This window comes from Elephas maximus, chromosome 19 (assembly GCF_024166365.1).
Source record: "Elephas maximus indicus isolate mEleMax1 chromosome 19, mEleMax1 primary haplotype, whole genome shotgun sequence".
NCBI classification, from domain to species: Eukaryota; Metazoa; Chordata; class Mammalia; order Proboscidea; family Elephantidae; genus Elephas; species Elephas maximus.
The window spans coordinates 17,309,748-17,336,674 of record NC_064837.1 but is presented as its reverse complement, the minus strand read 5'-3'; the positions used below and the strand labels follow the sequence as shown (position 1 = coordinate 17,336,674).

Below are 26,927 nucleotides of genomic sequence, written 5' to 3'. Positions count from 1 at the left end.
GGGTCTACCAGTATTGGTATTCTGTCACATACTCAATGGATCCATTTCTGATTTTTTCCCTATGACCTCTCTTTTGAAAATAACCGATGAATGGGCTTTGAGATCTTTAAAAAAGGACCAATCCCAATTATTCCCAAGTGTAAAAACCAGAGTTTATCAGGGATGAATGTTGGGATTCCACAATGAGGTAAAGCCTACTTTTCAAAATTAAACTGGGGACACAATTACAGGATTTTATAGCTAAGAAGTATTAAGCCCAAACTTCTCACAGTCCAGACAAGGAAACCGGCCTCAGTGTATCCATAACCTGTGACTGGCTTGTCACACCACTAGGGGGCCCTCAGTCACAGGCACTGAGCTAGGGTGACCAGATGTCCAGGTGCTGGGCATAGTCTTGGTTGGTTTTTGCCTTTTGTTTTGGCATAATTATTAATAGCTTCCCCGTGACACTGAACTTCTATTAAGGGTGATGGAAAAATCTGGAAACAGTTCATTATTGTCACTGAATTGTACACATGAAGACTATAGAAACAGCAAATGTTTTGTTACCTATATATTCACCTCAATAAGGAAAAGAAAAAAGTAGCCCCGTTTGGATGGTAAATTATATATGATCCTCCTACACTAAGCCCAATTCTAGCATCAGAGACCTGCAGACCCAGATGAGCCCAGGAACCCTGTCGCCCAGTCACCTCACGGAAGAGATGAAGAAATCACAGCTCAGGGGTCGTCAGGGCTCCTCCTAGCAACCCCTACCTCTCATTGGCCAGGAAGTTCATTGTGAGGAGGGAGAGAGGTTGGTATGTGGACAACCCTTAGCACAAGTAACCTCTGGCAGGGAGGAGACTCCAGCATGGCCACCAAGATGAGCTTCTTCAGAGGTATCGGTCTCAACACTGGGCCTCTGAACGGGCATAAGCGAAACTCCTTTCCTGAGAGGTCAAGATACCTGGGCAATGTCCAGCACTCATCTCTCTGGGGGAGTACACCTCCCCTGCAAAGCAGGGCGGGAGGCACAACTCCAGCCAGACTTCCCCTCTGCAGCTCCCCTCACAGGCCAGAGGAAGGTGATGGACATCCCAGGACCACATTCTGATCCAGAGCCCCTCATGGTTTTCTCTCTGCAGTTCTGTGTACAAACTCCAGCAGGCTTTGTTGGCATCCCAAACTGACTTTTATTTTAGTGGAGGAAGGTGGGAAGCCTGAGGACAAGGCTTGCAGGGGTTTGGGGAATGCTCTCCTGGCCTCTCCTAGGAGGTGATGAACCCACAGGCCTGGTTCACAGCAGATACTCAACAATTGAGGGTTCCTAACCCCTGACCCAGTCAGCTGTTTTTATAACCCCTGACCCAGTCAGCAAGTCTGTCCATGCTTGCCTACCAGACAAGTGTTGACGAAGCACTGACTAGGACACAGCCTCAGCAATGGCTGCAGGCAGCTTGGGCCACTCGGGAAAGAAGTTAACACTCTCCCAGGGCTGGGAAGAGCAGCAAAAGTACCCTCCCTCCACAGATGAACCAGCCTTCCACAAGGAGCAGACATGAGGGAGGCCTGTCTGCAAACCTCTCCCAGGCTGCAATCAGCTGAGGGAGCAGTAGATTGGAGGCCCCAGAGGGCTCGGCTGGGGCCCAGTGGGGGAGTATGACACCATCAGCCTTCCCAAAGAAGAGACCTTCATGTCCCACGGCAGGGCTGAGTGAGCTCCTCATTCCTGGAAGTGTGTGAGTGAGGGATGCTGGGCAGGAGACTGGAGCAAGAGTTGGGCCAAGAAGGTCCCTTCTAGCCCCTACTAGCCTCGAGGACAAAGGTGTAAACAGTACACTACCATGACACTTGGCTGAGTTCCCAGGCTCCGGGCTCAGCCTGCACAGCAGTGACAGTGAGATTGAGGGGATACACCACAGTTCCCCCAACCCCCCATCCCTGGGAGTGCCCTGCAGGCCTCAGCCTGCCAGTACTTACGTCAGTAAGTTTCCTGGAGCAGACATGGACCGCTCTTCCCTCCGCGCTTGGGGCTCAAACGGATTCCCAAAGGAACGCTTTCTCAGCATGGACTTAACTAGGATCTGGGGAGGACACATCAGCTGAGAAACACAGACCCATAGATGCCCAAACACACCGGGTGGCTTGTGGCCTCTGCGTTAACTCCCTGAGCGGGCTACTGGCCCGGCCCCCGCTGAGTGTCCCATTTCAATCGGCAGAGAAAGGAAGGGAGAACATTCTAAGCAGGAGAAAGAGCACAGGCAAGAGCAGAGAGGGACAATGGCTCAGGGTGACTTCCAGAAAAGAGGAGCCCAGCACATTTGTACACGGGGAGCAGGGTGGCCAGGACCGGGCCCTGAAGGGTCTGGAATGCTAGGCTGAAAACAGGATATTTATCCTGAGGGTGCTGGGGATGGACATGGCCAAAAGTGCATCGTAGTGATGGTGGGAAAGATGAGGGAGAAGAGGCCGGGAAAGGCAGCACAAAGAGGAAGCTGCTGCAGCAGCCCAGGAAGAAATGCTAAGGCAGCGATGCCCAAGGCAGCCAGCTAGGGTGACCAGATGTCCAGGTTGCCCAGCATAATCCTAGTTTACACTCTGTGGTTCTCTGATTCTGTCCCTCCTCTCCCAACAAGGGCAATTCCATACCTCTGCCCACATACACACAAACTCACACACACATGCACAGCCTCATCGTGCATTCACTTGTTCTTTCATTCATTCATTCATTCACTCACTCATTCATTCAGTCAGTCAACAACTATTAAGTGCCTACCACCTGCCAGGCCTAGTCTAGGCACTGGGGCTACATTGGTGAACAAGTGAGGCAAAAATTCTTGCCCTCATGGGACTCATATTCTAATCAGAGGGACAGGCAATAAATAAGACAAATCAGTCAAATGTATGTTAGTAGTAAGGGGTAAGGAGATAAAAATAAAACAAGGAAGACAAGGCATGACAAAGGGAAGGTTAAAATGTCAGCTAAGGGAGGGGAGGCTCCCTGAGAAGGCAACTCTGGAGTAAAGACCTGAGGGAGGGAGGACGGGAGCCATGGGAATACTAGAGGGGGAGCATCCCAGCAGAACAAAAAGGAAGTTCATATCTTGGTGGCAGCAACTTCATTGTGGTTGAAGCCAGGCGAATGAAGTCAGGAGAATAGGCAACGAGGTCAACGGGGTAGCAGGAAGACAGGCTGTGTAGGGTCTTGCCAGGCACAGTCTGATTGGGGCCTTTCCTCTGAGTGAGCAGGGTCAGAGCTGAGAAGGGACATGTTGCTAGAATCACCCTGGCTGCTAATTTGAGCATTAAGTGTAGTGGGGGTGAGGGTGGAAACAGGAGGAAACTTGAGAGACTATTACAGTGGCCCAGAGGAGAGAACATGGTGGCTAAGTCCAGAGTGGTGGCAGTGGGGACCCCATGAAGACTGACAGATTCCAGGGTCCCTTCTGGAGTCAAGTAAGCAAATGGGGCAGGAATTTAGCCAGCTGATCCTAGCCAGGCCTGGACCCAGCAGGAAGGGGTGACGTACTCAGCCCCAGCACTCTCTCCTGGCCTTGTGCCTCCCCTGACTTGCTGTGACAGCTCAGGGCAGGCTGTGTCCCACTGCCAACAGAATGGCCGTCAGGCTGTGTCCTACCAATAGTTGAAAACCCCAGTCTGGCCATCAAAGACTATACTAACGACTTTCAACTGTTAACATGGAAGACGGTGCGGCAGGGAGCAAAAGTGGAGGATGGAAAAAACATACAGGTGGTATCTAACCAACTCTGGGGCTACTTCTCCAATGCAAAATCTTTCCAGGCCCTTCCAGAACTCATGCCGCAGGATCTTCTCACGGTCAAGTCCTCTGTACTTAGTACAGCAAATAGTAGAAGTTCCATACGCATCAGAAAGGAAGACAGACAGAAAGGGAGGGACGAAGGGAGGAAGTGCTTCTAGTCATGGTGGATGCTGACACTCAGCAAGGGCAGTATATTTTTTTAAATAGCTCGCTTTCCTCACCGAGCCTCCCGGTCTCCCCACCACGAGGCTGAACAGCATGGACCTCCCGCAGAACTGTGGCTTCGCTGGCCCAGCACTGTGGCTGCTGACCCAGACAGCCCCCTGTCCCCCCACACAGCCTAGCACAGAGCAAGCCTCAGGTAACGCACACCTCCTCCTCGGGCCCTAAATCTCCTGCCGGGACAAGGGAGCCTGCATCCTCGCTTTCTTACCACCGTGGTCCAGCTAGGGATGAGCTTGACCGAGTTCTTCACCTCCTCCTCAGTCACCTCCACCACGCTGCAGTGCTGCTCCTCAGAGGGAAGCAGCTCCTCCCCATTCTTGGTCACCCAGGGGTGCAACTATGAAGGCCGGGAGGGAAAGGAGGGGTCAGGGCCACAGGCACACACCCAATCAGCAAGAAACGCTGCGCATCCCACCAGCAATTGTCCTTCAGAGGTGTCCAAAGCCTACAAACCCAAAACCAATACACATATGTCCTGGTGTAGGCCTCTCCAGAAGGGGAAACTGAGGCCTGTTTCCCATTTACTGGCCCGGCCCAGCCCAACCCAGCCCAGGCCAGCCCAGCCCAAGACCTCTGGTTTCCCAACCTTGATGTCTGACACCCCAATCCTTGTTTCGGGATTCTTGTCTAGCATCTTCAGGATTAGGTCCTTGAGCTCCTCACTGACCTTTGGCCTAAAGAGGAAGGAAGGAAATGAGTACAAGACAGGTGATAAGAACCCCCCCCTTCTCACTTCTCCATCCCCACGTGCTCCAGGGAAAGGACATCCCAGGAGCAGACCAATGTTCCCTGCCTGATTAGCATACACTGGGGCAGATATATATTAAAGGCCCATTTCTCAGATGGGAAGACTGGGTTCCAGAGAGCAGATGGGACAGTCCAAGACCACCAGGGCAGAACAGTTTTGGAAAAAGTCTGTGGATATCCTTCTTTATTGAATAAGAAGTAAAGTCGCCTCCCTTAGGGGGCAGAGGTCACAATCCGAGTTCCATGTGTTATGGATATTCCCCCCACCCCAGGGTGGCAGGGGGTGAAGATTGGGAAATGTTGCTTTATGGGATATTAGGGGCGTTCCCTCTCGTTCACCATCTCATTTTTTCCTCTGCTTGGAAGGTGGCCAGGAAAGAGTCTCTCTCATTTGACAGAGGAGGAAACTGAGGCCCAGAGAGGTTAGCTGGTTGGTATACTACCACCCAGAAGAGTGGGTCTTCTCTGGCGTCTTCATGATTCTGGAAGAGTCCTTCTCTCCCTCCCTCCATTCTTTTCCTTCCTTCGTTCTTTCTAGACATTCAGGGACAAAAGACTCAGGGGGACGGGGAGCACGACTTGGCTCCATGTCCAGCCTAGATCATCTCTGCCCAAACTCCAGGCTTCTTTCCTACCAATGTTCTTGGCGACCCACCCCTCCAAGCCTGAGAAGAAGGCACCCACTCTTGGGACGGTTGACCTTGGTCCTCTGTTGTCCTAGGTGGTGGGGAGAAAGATATCCCCAGCAGGAGGAAAGGCAGGAAACTACAGGGTAAGGAGGCTACAGACAGACCCCAGTTGGCTAGCACTTAGGGGAAGGAAGTTCTGTGTCACCAGGTCAGCAGGGACCAAACACAGAGGAGCTCGAGTGCCAGGGCCAGAGCGTAGCCTTTGTCCCGTGGGCTCTGGGAAGCCTCGGAAAAACTTTAAGCAGGAGGTATGGTCAGGTTTGTTGTGCTTTATCGGGGTCACCTTGGCCTACTTGTAGTGGCTGCACTGGAGGGAGGCCAGCAGCAAGGAGACCAGAAAGGAGGTGGCCAGACAAGTCTGGAGAGAAGCGCTGAGGTCTGAGCTAGGCAGAGTGGGTAGATGGCAATGGAGCCAAGAAAGATGTAAGAGGTGGATTCAGAAGGACTCGGGGACTGGACAGACAGTGGGAGTGAGGGAGCAGGAGTCATGGAGGACAATGCCCAGGTTGCTTTCTGACCTGCCCCATGCACTTAAGCAAACGGCAGAAGGGAGGAGCCAGGGGGCTCATACTGGCTGCCACAGTAGGCAAAACCCTGGTCAGAAGAACCACGAGTGAGCAGGAAGGCCTCCCAGACAACCCCTCTGGGCTCAGAGACCTCAGTCACAGTGAGGGGGGAGAAGACAGGGAGGGGAAGTGGCTTCAAATCCCAGCTCCACTGATAACTCAGGAGCCTCCACTTCTCCATCTGTGAAATGGGAGAGCACAATGGCATCTTGGACCCTCCCCCCATATAAAGAAGGTGGGGGTTCCTTTTGAGTCCAGCAGCTGTTTGGGGTTGGTGCCATTGGCCCCACAGAGGCCCACAGTTAGGTGCGAATGTGTGGCCTGGGGCCATCCCTGCCCAACTCCGACCCCAGTTCCATCTGCACAATGAGATCCGACCCAGATGTGTCGGAAACGCTCGACTCTAGAGTCCCCGTTCCATCTGCTCAGGTGTCCCTCCCAGAGAACAGCACCCCCACCTCCAGATCTGTAGGCTGGGTGGGGCCCTCCCCGGGTGGGCAGGAGTCCTCTTGGGGGACAACTCACTCTTCGGGAAACACCACGGCCTCATTCTTGATCTTCCTGTGAAGGGCCAGAATGTAATCATCGATGAACGGGCACTGCGAGTAGAGAGGCCACAAAGGATTCAGGTCAAGGGCCTCAACCCACCCTGGGGGACCAGTCTCCATCCCTTGGTGGGGCCAGAGGTAGGGGACAGTTCTTGGCTCCCCAATTAGAGTGGGAGGGACTATGTCTAATTTCAGGGCCTGGCACATAGTAGGCACTCAGTAAACACTACTGGTATACCCATTGGCCTTACAGCCACCAGCAAGACCTCCACTCCTAGGGCCTGGAGCTTGGGAGCATGTTCACTGAGAGACCCTCCTGCTCTTCAACACCCCAGACAGTCACAGTATGGGAGCTCTTGTGGACAGAGATCTCGGCCAAATCACTTTTAGTTGTCCCCAAGACCCAGCCTAACCCAGAGTAGGGGTCAAGGACAATTTGTTGAATGAATGAAAGAGTGAGTGAATGAATGACTGGCTTGAGGGACAGCAGGATAGGGAGCACCCTGGCTGGAGTTGTGGCAACACCACCATCTACACTTCCCCTTGGGATGACTGCTGTTTCGGGACTCCTTCACATGAATCCCCTCCCCAAAGGGGACAAGAAAAAAACAAAAAAAGCCTCTTCTTCCTTGGTCCTCTCTGAGCCAGGTGGGCTCTTTCAGAACCCCACACTTAAGGCCACACAGGAAGGATGTGCCTCCCTCATCCTGTTGGGCTCACCTGGGCCCAGCTCTGCTAGCTAACCCGGCACTCACCTTCCCATAGACAAAGCAGTACAGTGTGACCCCGGTGGCCCATACATCCAAAGCCTAGAAAGAAACATATTCATATCAATCCCTCAAAAGGGCACCAATACCCCTGTCCACCTCCTCCAGCTGGCTATGGGAGAGGCATGCAGGGAACCCCCTTCCTCCAACACATATTCACTCAACAAACACTCCCAGGCACCCGCTCCATGTGGGCTCTGTGCTAAGAGCTGGGGACACAGTTATGACCGGAACAGGGGTTGTGAGGTTCTGAGTCTCCTTGAGACAGGCCCAAATTAGATGTGGTTCCAATTCAACACGGGCATAACCTCTTTCATCTACAGGGTCACATTTGCTGCCCCATTACACAGATGTACCCCAGAAACAACAGTATATATTGAACTTATACTCACTAACCCAGCTCTGGCTTGAAGAGGCCATCCCTTGTCCTGGCAACACACTGGAGAAACCACTATCTACCTTCTTCCTGAGACCCATGCCAGGGCCCTAGCCTCCTGGGCTGTCTCTGTGATTCCTCAGAGCTCCCAAGCAGAGATTGGGTTCCCCCACACCCTAAGTTCTAATGTGTGCTCTTTCTACATTTTCCCCCTGCAGCCAGCCAGCTCCCCACCTGGTGTCTGCACTCCCACTTACATGAGTCATTACCAAACCCTGACCTTCCTATTCCTGCCCAAGACGCATAATCTGAATCCCATCAGGGAGCATCAGACAAACGCAAACTAACAACATTCTATAAAATAACAGGGCTGTTCTCTTAAAAAAAAGTCAAGGTCAAGAAAGACAAAAAAAAAAAAAAAGGCAAGGAACTCCTCCAGATTCAAGGATATCAAAGAGGTACGGCAAATGAATGCAAGGAGTGACCCTGGATTGGATCCTGGACCAGGAAAGAAAAAAAGCTATAAAGGATATTATTGGGACGATTCATGAAATTTAAAGAAAGTCTGTAGATTAGATGATCACCTTTAATCACTGTTCGATTTCCTGACTTAACCACTGTACTGAAGTCATAAAACAGAATGTCCTTGTTCTTACTTAGTGATAAAGGGGCATAGTGTCTCCCACTTAACTCTTGAATGGTTCAGAAAAATGTAATATGCACACATGTAAATATACGGAACCTGTATATAGACCAAGAGGCAGTCATTCGAACAAAACAAGTGGATATTGCGTGGTTTAAAATCAGGAAAGGTGTGCATCAGGGTTGTATCCTTTCACCATATTTATTCAATCTGTATGAGCAAATAATTGGAGGAGCTGGATCATATGGAGGAGCTGGATTACATGAAGGAGAACGGGGCATCACGATTGGAGGCACTCATTAACAACCTGTGATATGCAGATGACACAACCTTGCATGCTGAAAGTGAAGAGGACTTGAAGCACTTACTGATGAAGATCAAAGACCACAGCCTTCAGTATGGATTACACCTCAACATAAAGAAAACAAAAATCCTCACAACTGGACTAATGAGCAACGTCATGATAAACGGAGAAAAGATTGAAGTTGTCAAGGATGTCATTTTACTTGGATCCACAATCAACGCCCGTGGAAGCAGCAGTCAAGAAATCAAACAACATATTGCATTGGGAATATCTGCTGCAAAAGACCTTTTTAAAGTGTTAAAAAGCAACGATGTCACTTTGAGGACTAGGTGGCATTTCCATTACCTCATATGCATGTGAAAGCTGGACAATGAATAAGGAGGACCGAAGGAAAATTGATGCCTTTGAATTATGGTGTTGGCGAAAAATATTGAATATACCATGGAGTGCCAGGAGAACAAACAAATCTGTCTTGGAAGTATAGCCAGAATGCTCCTTAGAAGTGAGAATGGCAAGACTTTGTCTTACATACTTTGGACATATTATCAGGAGGGACCAGTCCCCAGAGAAGGACATCATGCCTGATAAAGTAGACCAAAAAAAACCCAAACCCATTGCCATCAAGTTGATTCAGACTCATAGCAACCCTATAGGACACAGCAGAACTGCCCCATAGGGTTTCCAAGGAGCGCCTGGTAGATTCGAACTTCCAACTTTTGGTTAGCAGCTGAACTCTTAGCCACACACCACCAGGATTTCCAGGTAAAGTAGAGGGTCAGCGAAAAAGAGGAAGACCCTCAACGAGATGGATTAACACCGGTGCTGCAATAATGGGCTCAAGCATAACAATGATTGTGAGGATGGCACAGGACCAGGCAGTGCAGTGCTTCATTCTGTTGTACATAGGATTGCTATGAGTTGAAACTGAGTCAACGGCACCTAACAACAGCAACAGTTGGAACCGAGTCGATGGTACCTAACAACAAGAATATACAGAGAGACAAGGAGAAAATAAGCGGGACAAAATGCCAATAATTGGTAAAATATATAAGGAAGTTGTTTGTACTATTCTTGCAGAGAAATCTGAAATTATATCCAAATAAAAAGTTTAAAAAAAAGTCTATCTACTTGTATGACCTCTCTAAGAGCTCCATACCCACACATATGCCCGAATGCCTCTCAACCGTTGTCTCTCTAGCATGGCAGGTGGCAATATTGGGGGCAGTCAGCACTCCACAGGTCAAAATGCGAACATGCTAAACTGCAGTTGCTCCCTGCTCAGAAACTGTTGCCTACTGCCTATGTCACTTTAAGAGAAAGTCCAAACCTCCCAGCCCTCTAAACTCTGCCCAACCCCACTAGGCTCCTCTCCTCCTGTCCCTGCATTCTCTTGGACATTCCCTGGGCTCCACCTCCTGCTCAATCAATCCTCCCATTCTTCAAGGCCCAGTTCAAACTCTGTTGTGTCCAACAGGTCTGGGGGAGCCCCTGACTTTCCCCTAAACATAAGGTCACCTTCCCTTTTCTCCAGAGGGCAGGGAGCAGAGCTGTTTTGACTCTCTGTTCTATAGCCCAGCCTAGAACTCAGCCCAGATTAAGCTGGCAGTAAATATCTGCAGGGGAGATTTGGGGCCTTTTTGCTGGAAAATCAGAGGAGGCCAGACTCAGGGAGTTTGTCAAGACTCCACGGAAGAACATGGAGGAAGAGACAGTGTTCATTCTCAGGCCACAAGGGCCCTGGCCCCCTTGGCCTGGAAGCTGAGTCCCTGCTGCTCAGCCCCTCCACCTAAGCCCCAGCCCAGCCCAGGCCCTGGGAGCCACCTTTCCACTGAAGCTCTGGCCTGAATCAGAAATAGCCTCGGGGGCCATGAATGCAGGGGTGCCGGCCGTGCTGGACAGCTGAGCATCGTTCCCCTCAAACTGGTTGCTGACACCAAAGTCGGCGATCTTCACATGCCCGTCGTCCCCCAGGAGCAGGTTGGATGGCTTGATGTCCCTGTGGATGATCCTCTGGTAGTGCACTGCAGAGAGAGGCGCCTTGAGCCCTGATCTGGGGGACCGCTGCCCTCACTCGGCCAGGGACGCCCACCCGAAACTCTGAGAAAGAGCTGGGACACCCTCAGCCCGTGTACACTTGTCCCATGAGGACCTCAGCAGAGGACTTCAGGGTCATCTGCTCCACTCTGCAGACAAAGACACTGAGGCCTGGCTATTAGAAAGAGAATCAGGTCCAGAATCTGTGGAGTCTTTGGACTCCAAGTCCAGTGCTTACTCCACGGTAATTAAGACACTAATAGCTGAGAGGGGGAGTCAGAGGAGATTGGGGCAGAGGACCTCTCCACAGGCCATCTCTGCCCCTCACAGCCTGTGGAGAGGCCCCCCACTCCAATGTCTAGGCCCATAGCCCATCAAACACTTTCTCCAGTTCCATCATCCTCCCTAGGCTGGTCGGCCGTCGTGCTTCTGGGACTGAGGCAAGAATGTGAGGATTGTGGTATCCTACAGAGGCACTGCCTCAGCCCTAGGATTCTGGGCTGTTGGGGTTTCAGAGAAGGAAGGCACCTAACCTTGGGACTGCTGGGGCAAGCTGGACTGTGGTGAGGGTTGGCCTTCTCTAGCAGCCTGGGAGCTTATACTGCTGCCTGGGTTCCAGCACTGCTGGGAGGGGGTGGGTGGCTCAGGCTGAGATGAAGGCACTGACCCCAACCTATGGTCACCCACTTGTGGGAGGAAGGAAGATAGAGGGGAAAGGAGGACAAAGGAGGAGAAGGGAGCAAGGCTGGGGATGGAGGGAGTGATAGCATCATGTAACAACAACAACAAAACCAATGACCCTGTACTGATTGCCTGTTATGTACCAGGCGCACACACAGCTTTTCACACACACCCATCAGAGCTCAGAGGCTCAGGGGACTGGGTATTTGACCACGGAAAATGGTTTCAAATGATCTCCAACCCTGGCCTCCCCCTCTGAACTGCAGGCTCTTTATCCACTTGGATATCCAACAGGCATGTTCAAACACCCCTTCCCACATCTCTAGGCCCTTGCTAAGGACTTTCTGCAAAGCCCTCCCCTCTCTATGCCTCAGTTTCCCCATATGTACAATAAGAGTATTGATCTGAGGACACTGGTGAGGCTCAAGAGAGATAAAGACAGTCCAGGTTCCTGTTGCTGCAGGTCAAACCTCAGCTGGGTCCCCACCTTGTTCCCCAGGGACAGAGTTTGCTAATGACAAACCAAGCTAAGACTCTGGACAGTACCTCTTTCCCCACCCAGGCCTGCCCCCTAGGTGTCTGGGGACTAGCCTCTCTTCTTGACCTGTCAGTGACCTTTTACTGGCCAGGTCGCCTCCTTCACCCTCCTTCCACTGCCACTATTCTAATCCAGGCTTCACCATCTGTCCCTTGGGCTGTAAAACCAGTCTCCTCCCTGGCCAGCTGGCCACCTCTCCACCTCCGAGCCAGCCACCACACAACTGCCAGGCAGAGCTTTCTGAGACACAAATCCCATCACGGCCCTCCACTGCTCGAAGTCCTTAGGGGCTCACGTTGCTGATGAAATGACGTCCAAAGTCCTCTGTGGAAACATTCCCAGCCCACACAGTTTGGCCTGGATGGTGCTCCCAGCTTCATCCTTCACTGTCCTCTACCATCGACCCACTGGATGCTCCAACCAGACTGAACTTCTTCCTGTCCTCAGATAGTACCTGCCCTCTTCCCATCTGTGCATCTGCCAAGCAGTTCTCTCTCCCTGGTGCACTGCCTCCCACCTACCCTCCCAAACCTACACAACAAACTCCTACTCATCCTTCAGCACCCTGGTCAAAAGTGGCTTTCTTGGGGAAGCCTCCTCTAGCCCCCAGGTGGGGTTGTCTGCCTTCTCCGTGCTCCAGCAGCCCCTGCACCTTCCCCGACTTGGAAGGCACCACACGATAACATCTGCCTGCCCCTCCTACTGTCCTTCCTATTACACTGTGAGATCCTTGAGGCCGGGCCTGGGTCTCTGTCTTTTCTGTGCCCCCAACCCAGCATTTAGTAAAACCAAAAACCCATTGCCATCAAGTCAATTCCAACTCATGTGTTACACAGAAGAACTGCTCCATAGGGTTTTCCTGGCCATAATCTTTACAGAAGAAGATCACCAGGTCTTTTTTCTGCAGCACTGCTAGGTGGGTTTGAACCACCAACCTTTTGGTTAGTACCCGAGTAGCAAACCGTTTGTGCCACCCAGGGACCATTCAGCTTGTATCAGGTACTCAATAAGTGTCCAATCAATGAATAAATAAATGAACTCCAGAGATAGAACCAAAAAAAAAAAAAAACAAAAAACCAAAGGCATTGCCATCGAGTCAATTCTGACTCCTGGCAACCCTATAGGACGGAGTAAAACTGCCCCATAGTGTTTCCAAGGAGCTCCTGGTGGATTCGATCTGTCGACCTTTTGGTACAGGCTGAGCTAATATCCTCCCTCCTGAGTTCCCATGGTCTTAGGTCGTCTCACAGGGCAGACTCTTCCCTGAGCAGCTGGAACTAAATCCCTTCCTTTCCACATCTCTTAAGGCCTCATGAAGAAGCTAAGCTTGCTAAGAATTCAGAAAGCAGAAGAGAGATGGAGACAGAGCACGCACATCGCAGACCTGCGTGGCAGTGAAGGACATACACCGCGAAGCACCTGGAGCAGGCCGGATGGAGTAAGCTGCCATCCCCTTTCCTTCCCTCCCCCTTCCCTTCCCCTCCCCTCAGGCTTTTGGCCCCACCCATTGTTCAATGCCCCGCCCCCTCACTGGAGTTGATTGGCAGTCAGTGCCGACTGACAGAAATGGCTCAGCACCTGCTCTGTCTGAGCTCCGGAGCCCATCATATTTCCCTGCCCCCTCCCACTATCCCCAGAGGCAGCCCCTCACTCACAGTACTCGATGCCCAAGATGATGTCCCGTAGGTAGAGGCGAGCTTGCTCCTCGGGGAAGGGGTTGTCGCAGGGCACTTCCATCACTGGCCTACAGGGAGGGATTCAGAGTGGGGGGTGTTGGGGAGGAATCAGGATGAGTAAAGGTGGGGCAGCAGATGCAGGAGAACGATGGGGGCTGGCCCATTCAGACCCCAAAGGACCTCCCGGGAGCTATGCTCTAACAGGCCACTAGAACCCAAGATTTTAGCTGCTTCTGCCATAAAATGAACATTTAAAAACACACATGGCACAAATGTCTCTTTTCAACATTATAATTTCAAATTAGCTTATCTTAATTTCTGATCGTCTTGGTATTCCTTCTTTTAAGTGCTTAATTATCTGTGATCAAACAATTGAGAAAATGCCATTTAGAGTTCAAAGCGTGGATCCAGTTCCAAAAGAAGATCACGAAATTAAATTTATGGGTGGCAACTGCTTTTTTTTTGTAACAAGATAGAATACATCAGAATGTATCACATGTAACAAGAATATACACTGGCTTGTAAAACTGGTTTCAGTTTTAGATATGGGAGGCAATGTAAAAATTATATTTATGAACAGAGGCAAAAAAGTTTGAAAGCCCCTAAGTCTTAAGAGGAAACCCTGGTGGCGCAGTGGTTAAGAGCTACAACTGCTAACCAAAAGGTCAGCAGTTCGAATCCACCATGCACTCCTTGAAAACCCTATGGGGCAGTTCTTACTCTGTCCTTTAGGGTCACTATGAGTCGAAATCAACTCGATGGCAATTTTTTTTTTTTAAAGTCTTAAGAGGATAGCACTCTTCCCTCCCCATTCCCAAAAATATTGGTCTTGAGGAAGCCCTACAGGCAGGAAGACAAGCCTCAGCCTGCATTCAAGGCCTCAGCAGTTGGGCCACCTGGTCCACCCAGCCCTGTGCCCACTATCCATGTCAGCTGTTTACAAAGGCCCTGAGAAGGTCAGGTGGGAATTAGAGCCCTAGGTTTCAGCAGTGACTCGCTGTGACCTTGGGCAAGTGACTTACCCTCTAATCCTCAGCTTCCCCACTCATAAATGGGCACGAATGGTACCCCACCCACCCAACGACTCCCGAGCTTGCTGTAAAGATGAAAAAAGCCTTTGTGATCTGAATAGAGGTAAGAGTTTGAGTCCCCTCTCCACAGTTTTGCTTAAGAAACACTATTCCTTCCCCTTCACCTCCATCCAAACTTTCTTCCCAGTTCTTCAAGGCCTAGCTGAAAACATACTTCCTCTTCCAGAGGTCCCCTGACTACTCCAGCCTCATTGACTGCAGCCTTCAAAGAATCATCCTTTGGTCTCTCATCTCCCCCCAGGCCAGAGCTCCCCAAGGGCAAGGCCTGGGTCTCTTTTTCCTCCTAAAGTAGAGAACTAGGGACCCAGGGAAGGAAAGGAAGGTCTGGACTCAGACCTGACCTGCCTGATTGGGACAGGGAACTCACCCCTTTCTCAGAAGGTCAAACACTGAAAGAAAAGAAAAGAAAGTAGGTAAGGTGTGACCAGGCTGGCAAAGCAGCCGATGCCAAGGTCCTTCCCAGTTCTGGAGGGTAGGCAGGCATGGAAGCATACGTGAGGGTGAGACAGGGCAGGGGTCCCCAGACATCAGAGGAAGTAAATGGACCTGCGTCTTCTGATCCTCAGGTGACAGGTGAGGACCAGCAGCATGGGTCCCTTTTACAGGAAGGGAAACTGTGAGGCTCAGAGAGGGAACAGAAGTTTTCCTAAAGATCTTAGCAGGCAGGCAGGTAGGAGACGGAGTGGAGACTAAAGCCTTGGCGTTTAATTCCTAAACCAGGGCTCCTTCTGCCCCATTTCCTGAGGCTTCCTTTGAGCCCAGCCCTGAAGCAGTGAAGCAGGGACCAGGAACTTAGTAATAACTTTAATAACAATAAAAATTAATATGTTTTACATATAACTCATGTACCCCTCACATTAACACTATGAGGTAGATACCATTATTATCCCCATTTTACAGGTGAAGAAATTGAGGCACAGAGATATCAGACAGGGTCTGGGAACCCACATCACATAGCCTGCTTCCTGCAGAAGACCATCCCTGAGTGCAGAGCCCAAATCTGACCCACCGTCTCTCTGACCAGTGCCAGCCTGGCAGGGAGTGGGACTTGGGAATATCTGTTGAACTAACTGGATTATGTTATCCAGGTTCAGGTAGGGCTGGGCAAGAGAATGCAGGGCTGTAGCAACGCGTGTGTCTTACATCTGGCCCCTAGGAGTTCTTGCTTGAGGCTTCCTTAACCCCGAGGAGGTCAGTGTGTTCAGCCCGCCCACCTGACGTTCATCTGTGTCCCGGGAGCCCACAGACCAGCCCCAGGTGAGCTGCTGTGGGAATGTACTGGGCCACTCACCCAAATAGAGATTGTCCGCAGCTGGATCATCCAGGACCTGGTCAGAGAGGAGCAGACATGGGGGTGGGGCTTGTGGAGGCATGGGGTGGGGTGTCTTTGCCAGGTCTGGAAACCCTAGGATGCTCCTGCAGCACCCTGGACAATGAGCAGGAACTGCACTGGCGCCAGACAGATGGGATGTCAGAAATCACAGACTGCCCCCCAGCTCGGCCCACTATGCAGCATCCAGTCCTTCTCCGCTCCAGCCATGATGGGAAGCTTACTTCCTGCCTCTGGGGCAAGGCATTGTCCTCAGTGAGAGCTTGGAATATTCCCAGCCTGACCGAACTGGCCCCTGAAGCCTCCCCACAGCTCCCACCCCCAGTCTGGCCCTGCCCTTGGAGGCCTCAGCCACATGTGCTTCCTCGGCAGGACCCCTGTCCGTGCTGAGCACCCGTACCCCCACCCCCACATCTGCTCCCACAGGGCTCTGACGCTGGTTCCCACTGCTCAGCACCACCTCCTACCTCGATCAGTTTGACCACATTCACATGGTCCAGCTTCTTCAGAATGGCAATCTCCTGGTACACCCGCTCCAGGGGCAGCAGCTGCTTGGCCGGTCCTCCCAGGGCAGCCTGGGACCCTCTCGGGGGAGGGCGACCTATGACCAGGACAGGGAGTCAGGCCCTTGTTCCAGGAGGCCGGGCCTCACCATGGAATACAACCAGCTTCAAGCAAGAGTCTTGCAAGAGAGTGGCCTTGTCCCCAACCCACCAAGCACATTCCTACTTCCAGGCCTTTGCTCATGCTGTCCCCTTCGATCCCCAGTCCGAACAGGACCCAGGCTTCCTCCTCCTCTGCCCCCCAGCCTAGGAGCTCCCAAGGACAGGACCAGGTAGATAGATTAGGTAGACACATACGTGGAAAACCGTACTGCTTCAGTAACTTCTTTTTGGAAAGAACCTTCATTGCCTGAGGAAGGAGGGATGAAAATGTCACTTGTGTGCAGCCAGCCAGCAGGGTCTAGACCAGGCTGGCTACGTGTGGACTGAGATCCAGAAGGATGCACTGGGTGTCTGCCACTGGCACTGAAGGAAACACTGGAAACTAGCCCGGGTGGCATTAAACTGGGTTAAGAGATGGCCATATCTGAGTCTTGGCCTTACCCCTATTCCCCTAATAAGCCTTTCTGGAGCTTTCCCCTCAGGGGAGTCCAGCCTGTGCTAACATACCCCCAAGGACTCAGAGCTCACTACCTTTGCACACCCCTTTTTTTTTTAGGGACAGGTAGCTCACTCCTGTCAGAGGAAGCCCCCTCCACTGTTTTCCCAGCACAGCTTTGCCCCACCCTAGGGCCCAGCTGGGGCAACACCTTCCTCCCATGCTAAGACTCACATAGTGTCTGTCTTCACTCTCGTTGTAGGCCAGCCTCACCACGCCGTAGGCACCCTGCAGCAAGGCAATGATCAGCCCTGCCTGGACAGGACAACCTCCCGGGGAACTAGCTCAGAAAAGGGAGCCTGAATAGCTCTGGTCCCTCCTCCCCCCACCCCACCTCCATCCCTGACACCAGCTGGCTCAAGGGCATAAACTTCAGGCAGACGAGGAGGGGGATTCTTTGTATTGGCAACCAGTCCACCCGGCTCAACACAGCACCATGCCTCCCCGACCCCTCCTGTCTCCCATCGAGAGCTCTGGGGTATCAGGAATCAGGGGTTATCTCCCACTATCCCCCATGGGTACCTCCTACAGAGAACAAAATTGTCCGTATATCCCGGCTGAAGCCTTCCTGGCCCTACCTCACATGCCCACCCAGACAGAAGGGCTACTGCACAGCAGAGAACCCTGACAAGCTGCCTCCATGAAGCTCCAAGAGCAGCCCCACTGCCCTGGCCTGCCCCAGGCCTACCTTGCCAATCTCGCTCTGCAGCTTGTACTGGTTCAGCTGCACACAGTCCTGGGAGAAAAAGAAGGGAGCATCAGGTGCAGCTTGATCCAGAAGTGGCACTGCCTCCACCCCAGGAACATGTTCTGGGCCCAATCCTGGCCCCTCAACCCCAGACCTCACCAACCTTTCAACTTTGGCTGGAGCAGCTTGGTGAGGCCAAGGCCACTGTAAGTGAGGAGAAGCCTTGGATAATGTTTGAAATCATGAATGGTGAGCACGGCCATGCTTTGCCCCCTGGGGAAGTGGTGAGAGAAGTGCAGTAATTCCTACCAGACACGGGTCGGCGAGACCCCAAGCTGTAAAAAGCCTCAGTATTTCCCGAAGCAGCTGAATGGGGTGGTTCGGAATGCATGGATAAGAAAGATGAGGACAGCCCTGGGGACAGGAGCCAGGAGCCTTGGTTCTGGCAGAAAAAGCTCAGCCTCTGAAATCTGGAGATTGCTGGGTACCTGGGTGTACTTGCAAACCTAGGTGGCAAGGACAGGGCCAGTAGGAGCCCAGAAGCTGGAAGCATGCTAGCATGAGGGCAGCTTCCGAGTCAGGGCAGATCTAGGGGGCAGGACTAAAGGTGAGCGGCTCAGCCTGGTGGCAGGGGGACACATCATTCATCTTCAAATCTCTAAGAGAACTTTATGGGGACACGAGAGGGGCCTGTTTCCTGGTCTGGGAGTTATAGGAGGCAGCCATTGGCTCAGATGGAGCTGCCCTGGGTGGGAAGATGCCATACTATCAGGTAGTAAGCTCCCCAGCCCTAAAGGTGTACAAGCCAAGGTTAAGGCTAGATAGCTGTGTAGCAGGAATGAGAGCAGAAGTAAGGCTTCGCTGAGGCCAGCTAAGGGGCTCATGTGCAACCTTTAGCTCTGCCCCACCAACCTCTGCATCCGAGATGGCCACGTGGTGGGACTCGATGGTGGGCCTCCGCCAGGCCCGTGGGAAGATGTGGCTGGAGGGCCCCGTGGCATAAGGCCCCGCCCGGGCCTCGAGGCAGCTCCCCACTGGCCGCTCTTGCAGGGAGAACTTCCGAACTGAGAGGCTGGGCCGGGTGGGAGGGGGTCTCAGAGCTGCCCCAGGGATCACAGAGGAAGCCCTGGCCCGTGGTGGAGGGTCCACACCGTTCCTGGTAGGTTCAGGTTCCACCTTCTCCAAATGGGCCACATCAATGGCTGCCACCCGCTCCACCAGCTCTGCCCGAGGGTCCTGGCAGCAGACAGCTGGGCCTCCCTCCATATTGCCTCAGGCAAGAGGGTCCTCTGAACAGCCTGGTAGGGAACCTGAGAAAAGAAGGCAGAGAAGGCTTCACTCCTGGATGCCAGGCCGGCCACGAGGCTAGGAGGTCAAAGTCCAGGTCCCTCTCCCCTGTAGCTACACCCCGTGGGGCCCACCTCCATGCCTTTGCCCTGGCTGTCCCCTCTGCCTGGGTGGCCAGCAACCCAACTCAGGTCTGTCCCTACTAACTGAAGGGAATTCCAGGAGCTCATCCGGCTCTGCTGCATGCCAGCCCTCTGGACCTCAGTGTTCCCACCTGTAAAACCGGCACAGTCACTTCTGCCTTGCTGGCATCACAAGAAAGCTGGGAGAATCTGATACTCCTGAGTCAGGACAGACAGACACAGGCCCAGCAACACTGGAATGGATAAAGTCGAAGGTCAGCCCAGGCCCCTGCTCTACATGAAGTGCAATGACTCACTGTCCCCACCCTTCCACAGCAGAGCATAGCAACGCAGCCCCATGGAAGCTGAGCTGGGAAATGGCACTGTGCCGCCTTCTGATGCTCCAGCCCCACTCACCCCTCTCACTGATTCCAGTAAGACCTCCCTGGTGCTCTAGCCTCTCACCTCCTCCTCACCTTGTCCAAGGAGCCCTCCTTGATGCTCCGGCCTCTCTCACTCACTCTCCCTCCTCCAGGGTCATAGGGCAAGTCTCCGTCTCCCATCAATCCCTTCCTTGCCCCAGCAGGGCCTCCAGAACAGGGACCACTAAGGGTGGGGGTTGCTGCTTTGGCGGCTGTCCAGCTAGACTTCACTGCACTAAGAGATCATTATTTCTCCTGGTTTTTCCTTTCAGCTTATTTGAGTGGCCAGAATGTTTGTCACCTGTGCTCAGGCTGGAATGCTTCCTCTAGCCTGGTCCCACATCCACTCTAGCCCTATGCAGTCTGAGCCCCAAGCCAGGTCCCAGGCCAAGAACTGACCTCAGACCACAGCCTCAGCCCTCACCCTCAACCCTGACCCTGGACTAAATCCTGGCCCCAGGATGAACCCTGACTCTCAGAGTGAGGCCCCACCTCCGCCCTAGGCCCAGCACTGGCCCCTGCAGCCCAATGCCCCTCCCCCTTCCTGGGCCAGACTCAGAATCTTCTCAGAAAAAAGGAAGCCAGTGCAGATCCTGACCCTCAGCCCTTCCTGTCTGGTGGTAGCTTCCTCTGTCCCCACACAGCGACTTTGAGAATGCAAGTCTCAGGCCTCCGCTCCACCCCTCACTCCCCTATCACCTCGCTTTGACAAATGTCAGGAGGCAGGGCTCACTGCTCAGCTGCCAACTTACTATGGGACCCCTGGCAAGCTCATTCCTGACTCTGAGCCTCAGTCTCCCCATCTGTGCTGTGGAAACATTACCTCCCCAGATTCCCCTAGGCCCACAGCAAGGCTCAGAGATGGACTGTGGGTAAGGGCATGGTCCAGACCCTCTGTGCCCAGCACACTTTTGAATGAGTGGAAACCTAGAGGTAGCAGAGCTGATCTTGACATGCGAAAGGAAGGGGGAGGGGATGCAAACTGACAATGGAAAAGACATGGAAGCTGGACCTAGAGCTGGAGCATCAGGGAGGCCTGCCAGGAGGAGGTGGGGAGGGGGCAAATGAGTCTGGAGCATTGAGGAGACCTCCCTGGAGGTGAAAGGGGCAAGAAAGACTGGAGCATCTGGGAAGCCACCCTGGAGGAGGTGATGGGGGTGTGAGTAGGGCTGGAGCTGAAGGGAGGCTTTGGGGACCAGATGGCCTGCAGGAAGGAGGACGCCCTCTAAGCCTGGCCCTCCCATCCCTCTCCACCCCATCCTTCTGGCTCTCCCTATCACTCCTCAGGCCCCAGCTGTGGCTGATCTGTTTCTCACAGGGGAATGTAAACTCCATAAGATTAGGGATTTTGTCTGCCTCTTCAGCAGTGCCTAACACATAGTTGTTAGCTGCTGTTGAGTTGGCCCCCGACTCATGGGAACCCCACGCACAACACCATCCCTATGATTGCCATCCCCATGATCAGTTTTAGATTGGACCACTGTGATCCGTAGGGTTTTCATTGGCTGATTTTAGGAAATAGATTGCCAGGCCTTTCTTCCTAGTCTGTCTTAGTCTGGAAGCTCCACTGAAACCGTTCAGCATCATAGCAATACACAAGCCTCCACTGACAGAGGGACGGTGACTGTGCGTGAGGAGCACTGGCCGGGAATGAAACCTGGGTCTCCGGCATGGCAGGTGAGAATTCTGCCACTCAAGGGCCACTGCCCTCTGGCACACAGCAGGAGCCCAGTCAATGGGTGGTTGACAAATCAACTGCATTAGACTGATAGGAAAGCAGCCTCAGGCCCCACCCCAAGTCAGGGAATGAATTTTAATGTCTGAAATTCCTGCCTTTGGCCTCAGGTCTCACCAGGCTGGGGCTGAGGGACAGGGAGCCACCACGGACAGAGGTCACAGGCTCCCCTGGCCCATAAAATTTGCATATGATTTCCCTGAGGTTGTTATCACAGCAAGGGGGGACAGGAAGAAGACATCCTCCTTACTTCCCTCCCCCCATATTTGCAGGTGGGGAAACTGAGGCCCAGAAAGCAGCAGGGGGTCACACAGCCAGTCAGGGCAGAGCCTTCCTGCCCCAGCCTGGGGTCCTGTTACCTGAATTAGCAACCAGACTCTGAAGCCAGGCTGCCAGCGTTCAAATCCTCACTCCTCCCTTCCCGACTGTGAGCCCTCAGGCAAAGGGCTTCACCTCTGCATCTAGGTATTTCCTAAGCTGCAAAATTGGGCTAATAGCGTGTCTCACCCACCAGGTGGTTGTCAGCAGTAAAGGAGTGGACACCTGCAAAAGGCTCAGAGGAGGACCTGCCACTAAGAAAGCACCGGAAAAGTGTGTTGTGCTGCTGCTGTCTTGATTGCCTGGGACACGCTGCAGCCCAGATGGATGCGCGGGCGGGTGGGCGGGCGGTGGCTGCGAGGGCTGACGTCAGGCCAGCCCTCCCTCTCTCCCTCCCGCCTGGATCAAATTCAGGTGACTAAGCAGTCAGTGTGGGAGGCGGCGGGGAGGCCCGAGGTTCCTGCCGCGTGTCCAGGCGACAGGGCCTGGCGCCGAGGCTGTGCTTGTGAGGGCGTGTGTCTGCTTGTGAGCCTGGAGTGGTGGCGATTGTCTCTCCATATGGGGTTGTCTGTATGAGTGCTGGTTCCACCATAGGAGCATATGTGTATGGGGACAAAAATCTATCCCTGTCATCTATGTGAGTGTTTGAGTCTGTGCCTTTAGGTCTGTGTGTACGTACATGTATTCCAGAAGGGATGCACTCGGGCAGTGGGGACCTGCACCCCCTGGGGGTCATAGCAGTCTAACCCCAGGTCAAGTCGGAACTTCCCAGTCACCTGTCCACCAGCCTGGGACTGCCTGCTGGGCTGATTAGGGCTATGTGTCCTGGCCAGGACCCAACCCTCTCTGGAGGCTCACCCAGGAGGCCCCTCAAGGCTTTCCCCAAGCTGAGGCTTCAGTAGACACTTTGTCGCTAGGGGCCACCTGGATGAATGGAAGGACAGGCAGACACAAAGCTGGGACTTCTATGGGCACGGGGAACCTCGAAGGGCCCAGCCAAGTCCTGCCAGTTGCAAACAGTTTTCATACCAGACTCTAGCCTGCCCTGGCTTGGGAAAGCTACCCCAATCCTGCCCTCCCAGGCTGGGGCTGTGTGCCTCAAATGTGACTCAGTTAGAATGGTCACCATGCTGCCAACTCCCTGGGCTCTGGGAAGATATGGATGAGACTGTGGACACAGAAGCAGTTTGTGCCTGAGGGACATGGAGCTGGGATGTGACTGCATCTAGAAGCCTCTAAGACAGAGCCTCGATGTACAAGATATAATCCTTTGTCTGCCCCCTTGCTCTGGAAAGGCTTGGCACAATATCATATACCACTCCCAGCCCCCAGGCTTCTCCCAGGCTGTGTCTGGCCGCTCCAGTGGTATGCGGGCTCCTGGCTTCAGGCACCTGCGTGGCCTGGCCTCTTCCTCAGGATGTTCCCCACCCACCTGGGTCCCTCAGAGGAGCCCCAGAGCAGGCAGACCCCATTTGCAGCACCTCCTGGAATGACTTCAGGTAGCAGTCAGACCTCATTCCACATTCTGGGAGGATGCCAGAGCCAAGCCAAGGCAGGGGACCGGCTACAGTCCAGGCAGAAAGGAAAAGCAGTCCTGACTGGTGAGGACTGGCCAGAAAGGAAAGCCTCAAGGAGGTGATACGGCCACCCAGGCCAGACACAGAAGGTGGCCCTGGCCTCCTTCTTTTCAGGAGCTGTGTTTATGCTCCTGAAAAGTGTCTGGACGGTTCTGGCAATGGGTGCCCTCCATGGCTCTCGCCCCCGCTCAGATGACTCAGTCCCCTCAAGGGAGGCCCGATGTCTACTGCCAAGTCATGCTTGAAGATGCCTGCTATAAGGACACCCCCGACTGTCCCCAGGGAGCCCCCAAGCACCAAGGTGGGCTCTGTGCCTGTGTCTGACTCAGCACAGTAACCCTCTGCCCATCCTCTTGCCCAGCCATGGAGGCAGATGGTTTCCAGGCTGCCTTCTCTGCCTCTCATCCTACTTCATACTCCACACCAGGTCCACACCTCCAGCCAACTCTCCAACCTGCTGCCTCCTCCCCCTGCATGTTCCCCTGGCAGTTCAGACCCCACAGGGCCCCAGTTCAACTGAGCAGCTTCCCCCAAACTGCTCCTCCTCCTCTATTTCAAACACAGAGATAGGTACCACCATCCTCCTAGTTCGTATTGGACCCAGGCCAGACGCCCAGGAACCCTCTTATCTCGCTCCTCCTCCACCTTTACACACCTAACTCCACACTTCTACTCCACTCTGGCCACACCACACTACCCAAAGCTTCTGGAACAATGCAGGTGGTGTTTTGCTGCCAGGCCTTTCTATAAGCTATGCTTTCTGCCAGGAGCACACCTCCCTCTCCTGTCCTGCCTGGAGGGCAGCTCAGACATCACCTCCTCTGGGTGTACTCCCTGCTCTCCCCACTGCTGGGTGAAAGCCCTAAGTCAAACCCCGTAAAAACAGCCAGATTCTGGCCTCATCTTTCCCACTGCTTCCTCCACTGAGAGCTCCCTGCTTCCAGGCTCACACCCCTACCCCACCCCACTCCATCTTCCACACCAGTTGCTAGAGGAAATATTTCTAACATGCAAATAAGGTCACAGTCCTCCCAGACCTGGTCTTCCAGGAACTGGGCATCTGGGAGACAGAAGAGCAGAAGACCTAGCCTGGGACAGGGAGCTCACAGGTTGGGGAGTAGCCAGGGACACAGATTCCTGGGATGCAAATCCAGTCTAAAATTCATGCAACAAATATCCATTAAGTACCTACTCTATGCCAGGCACTGTGCTAATGCCTGGTGATAAAGCAGTGAACCAAAAAGACAAATCCCTGCTGTCACACATTTTAATTTCTAATGGGGTAAGGGGCAACAAACAATAAAGCAGTAATAAATATATGATATATCAAAGAAAGGAAACCCTGGTGGCATAGTGGTTAAGTACTATGGCTGCTACCCAAGAGGTCGGCAGTTCGAATCTGCAGGCGCTTCTTGGAAACTCTGTGGGGCAGTTCTACTCTGTCCTACAGGGTCGCTATGAGTTGGAATTGACCTGACAGCCGTGGGTTTGGTTTGGTTTTTTTTTTATATATATATCAAAGAAAAATAAGGCAGTGAAATAGAGATAAAGAGTAAGGGGCTGGGATGCTATTTGTACACTGTGGTCAGATAAGGCCTTTCTAATGCAAGATTTGAGCAGAAATCTGAAGGAACTACGGGCATCTGAGGATGAGTATTTCAGGCAGAGGGACCAGCAACAGCAAAGGCTGTGAGGTGGGATGGTGCTTGCCCTGTTTAAGGAACAGCAAGGAGGCTAATGTGGCTGGAGTGGAGTGTTGCACATGAGAGAAGTACCCAATAGCAAGCAGAGTTAAATACTCAGGGAAGGCGTAGTCATTCACTGTGCCTGGCATCAGGGAAGGCTTCCTGGAAGAGGTGGCATTTACGCTGTTTCTTGACCACTGAGTAGGATTTCAGGAGGGGGGGACAATGAAAGTTCACACTGTGCATAACAAAGAGCCAGTTCCTGACTGGGACACAGGGCCTGGCTTTGGGAGGTAGAAGGGAGTGTTTTGTGGATAGAGACCACCAGTACCAGTCGACTCCAACTCATAGTGACCCATGAGTATCAGAGTAGAACTGTGCTCCATGGGGTTTTCAATGGCTGATTTTTTGGAAGTAGTTAGCCAGGCCTTTCTTCTGAGGCACCTCTGGGTAAACTCGAACCTCCAGCCTTTCAGTTAGCAGCTGACTGCATTAACCATTTGCACTACCCAGGGACTCCCAGACAGAGACCAGGAGGCCTGGAAAGCCAGAGGAGGGTTTTGAGCAGGGCAGTGAGAGTCAGGTGAGGTTTAAAGTGACCCCTCCCACTGCTGTGGGGAGAGACAGGGTAGGAGACCAAGCAGGAGGCCTGAGGTCTCAAGTCTGTGGGCCTGGGTAACAGTCTGGTACGCAGTGGGTGCTGGGTCTGTACGTGCTGAATGAAGGAGCGAATGGATGTAAGGGAGGCCGGTGCATCTTCCTCAGGATCCTCAAGGACACAAGAATGCACTCCTCACACACTTGCACGTCCACTTGGCGCAGGTACACACTCTTGTATGCATCCACTGAGGCACAGTCCTATGACTTCACTCCACACAACCTTCTCTGCACACTCCTCTACCCTCAAGACGCACATACACTCCTCCCCTGACAGGCGCACGCCGATGTCCGCGTGATCCGCCCTCACAAACCACTCCACCCTGTAATACGCCCCCCTCACACACACAGACACACTCCTGTGTCCACGTGACACACGCACGCCCGCCTCCAAACACCACACACAGGTCCCCGCGCACGTGTGCACCCTCTGAGCCACCAGTTCTGGGCCCACCGGGCCCTAGAGCAGCAGCGACCGCCACCACCGCCCCCTCTCAGCCCAGGCACGACTACGCAGTTGAAGCCACGCGCTGCATCCCTCCCATTCAACCTCCTGCACCCCCCTCCCACTCCCGGCTCCCTCGGGAAGGGCCGTGGGAGGAGCGCTCCACGGAGATCTGCACGTGGGTGCATGGATCCAGCCTCCCACCAAGAGCCGGGGGTGGGTAGTCCAGCCCTTATGCACGCAGACCCGCAGCCAAGAGCAGGGGAACCGACGCAGATGGCGGGGCGCCCGCATAGATGCGCTACCGGCTGCCAGTGCAGAGAGAAGCAGGACCCCGGGAGCACTCGGTAGACCTAGCCCGGCGAGCAGAATGGGGAGGATCCCGGCACGGACGAGGTCCAGGCTGCCCTAGCAGATGCAGCCTCGCAGACTATCCCTTCCCCTGCAGGCTCGGAGCAGACGTCCAGGCGTTGGTGCCCTCTTGCTCCCCGCCCCGTCGACCCCTACCTCGACGCCCGGCGACAGTCTCCTTGGGCCGGCGGGCGGCCGGGCTCGCTCCCGCGGCGCGGGCCCCACCCCGCACGCCCGGCCCGGGCCCGGATCGCAGAGCTCAGAGCGCCGGCACCGCGGCTCGCTGCAGCGCTCGCTCCCCAGCCAGCCGCCGCGCCCAGCCCGCACTCATTGGTCCGGCCGCACGGCCCCCAGCGCCGCCCAATCAGAGCCCAGGACTCTCGCTCCGCCCCCCGGGGGAGGGGCCGCACCGGGCGGAGGCTCGGGGTGGGGGCCCTCCCCCTGCGGCGGGGCTGGGCCTTGTCACGCCCCCGGCGCCCCGGCACGGGCTGCCCCGGGTAC

The 26,927-nt window shown here is 53.7% G+C and overlaps 1 protein-coding gene across 5 annotated transcripts in view; it reads right to left on the bottom strand.

Moving 5' to 3' along the window:
- The window catches only part of CAMKK1 (calcium/calmodulin dependent protein kinase kinase 1), a 29,334-nt gene extending 2,642 nt beyond the window's left edge, over positions 1-26,692 (bottom strand). The window contains exons 1-17 of one of the 5 annotated variants that reach the window (XM_049858711.1): positions 26,583-26,692; positions 19,389-19,490; positions 18,740-19,137; positions 17,828-17,875; positions 17,314-17,367; positions 16,839-16,890; positions 16,446-16,579; positions 15,940-15,976; positions 15,016-15,037; positions 13,537-13,625; positions 10,450-10,649; positions 7,294-7,347; positions 6,516-6,589; positions 4,575-4,662; positions 4,197-4,325; positions 1,963-2,066; positions 623-1,711 (exon numbers count right to left, since the gene is read on the bottom strand). In XM_049858711.1, the coding sequence (XP_049714668.1) occupies positions 1,675-1,711; positions 1,963-2,066; positions 4,197-4,325; positions 4,575-4,662; positions 6,516-6,589; positions 7,294-7,347; positions 10,450-10,649; positions 13,537-13,625; positions 15,016-15,037; positions 15,940-15,976; positions 16,446-16,579; positions 16,839-16,890; positions 17,314-17,367; positions 17,828-17,875; positions 18,740-19,093 (1,476 nt within the window). In that variant the 5' untranslated portion in view covers positions 19,094-19,137; positions 19,389-19,490; positions 26,583-26,692 and the 3' untranslated portion in view covers positions 623-1,674. Of the gene's footprint in view, positions 1-622; positions 1,712-1,962; positions 2,067-4,196; positions 4,326-4,574; positions 4,663-6,515; positions 6,590-7,293; positions 7,348-10,449; positions 10,650-13,536; positions 13,626-15,015; positions 15,038-15,939; positions 15,977-16,445; positions 16,580-16,838; positions 16,891-17,313; positions 17,368-17,827; positions 17,876-18,739; positions 19,138-19,388; positions 19,491-19,712; positions 20,071-26,582 lie in introns of those variants that run through there. The other 4 variants (XM_049858708.1, XM_049858710.1, XM_049858712.1 and 1 more) reach the window with 4 other exon arrangements.
- Between the last annotated feature and the right edge of the window lie 235 nt (positions 26,693-26,927).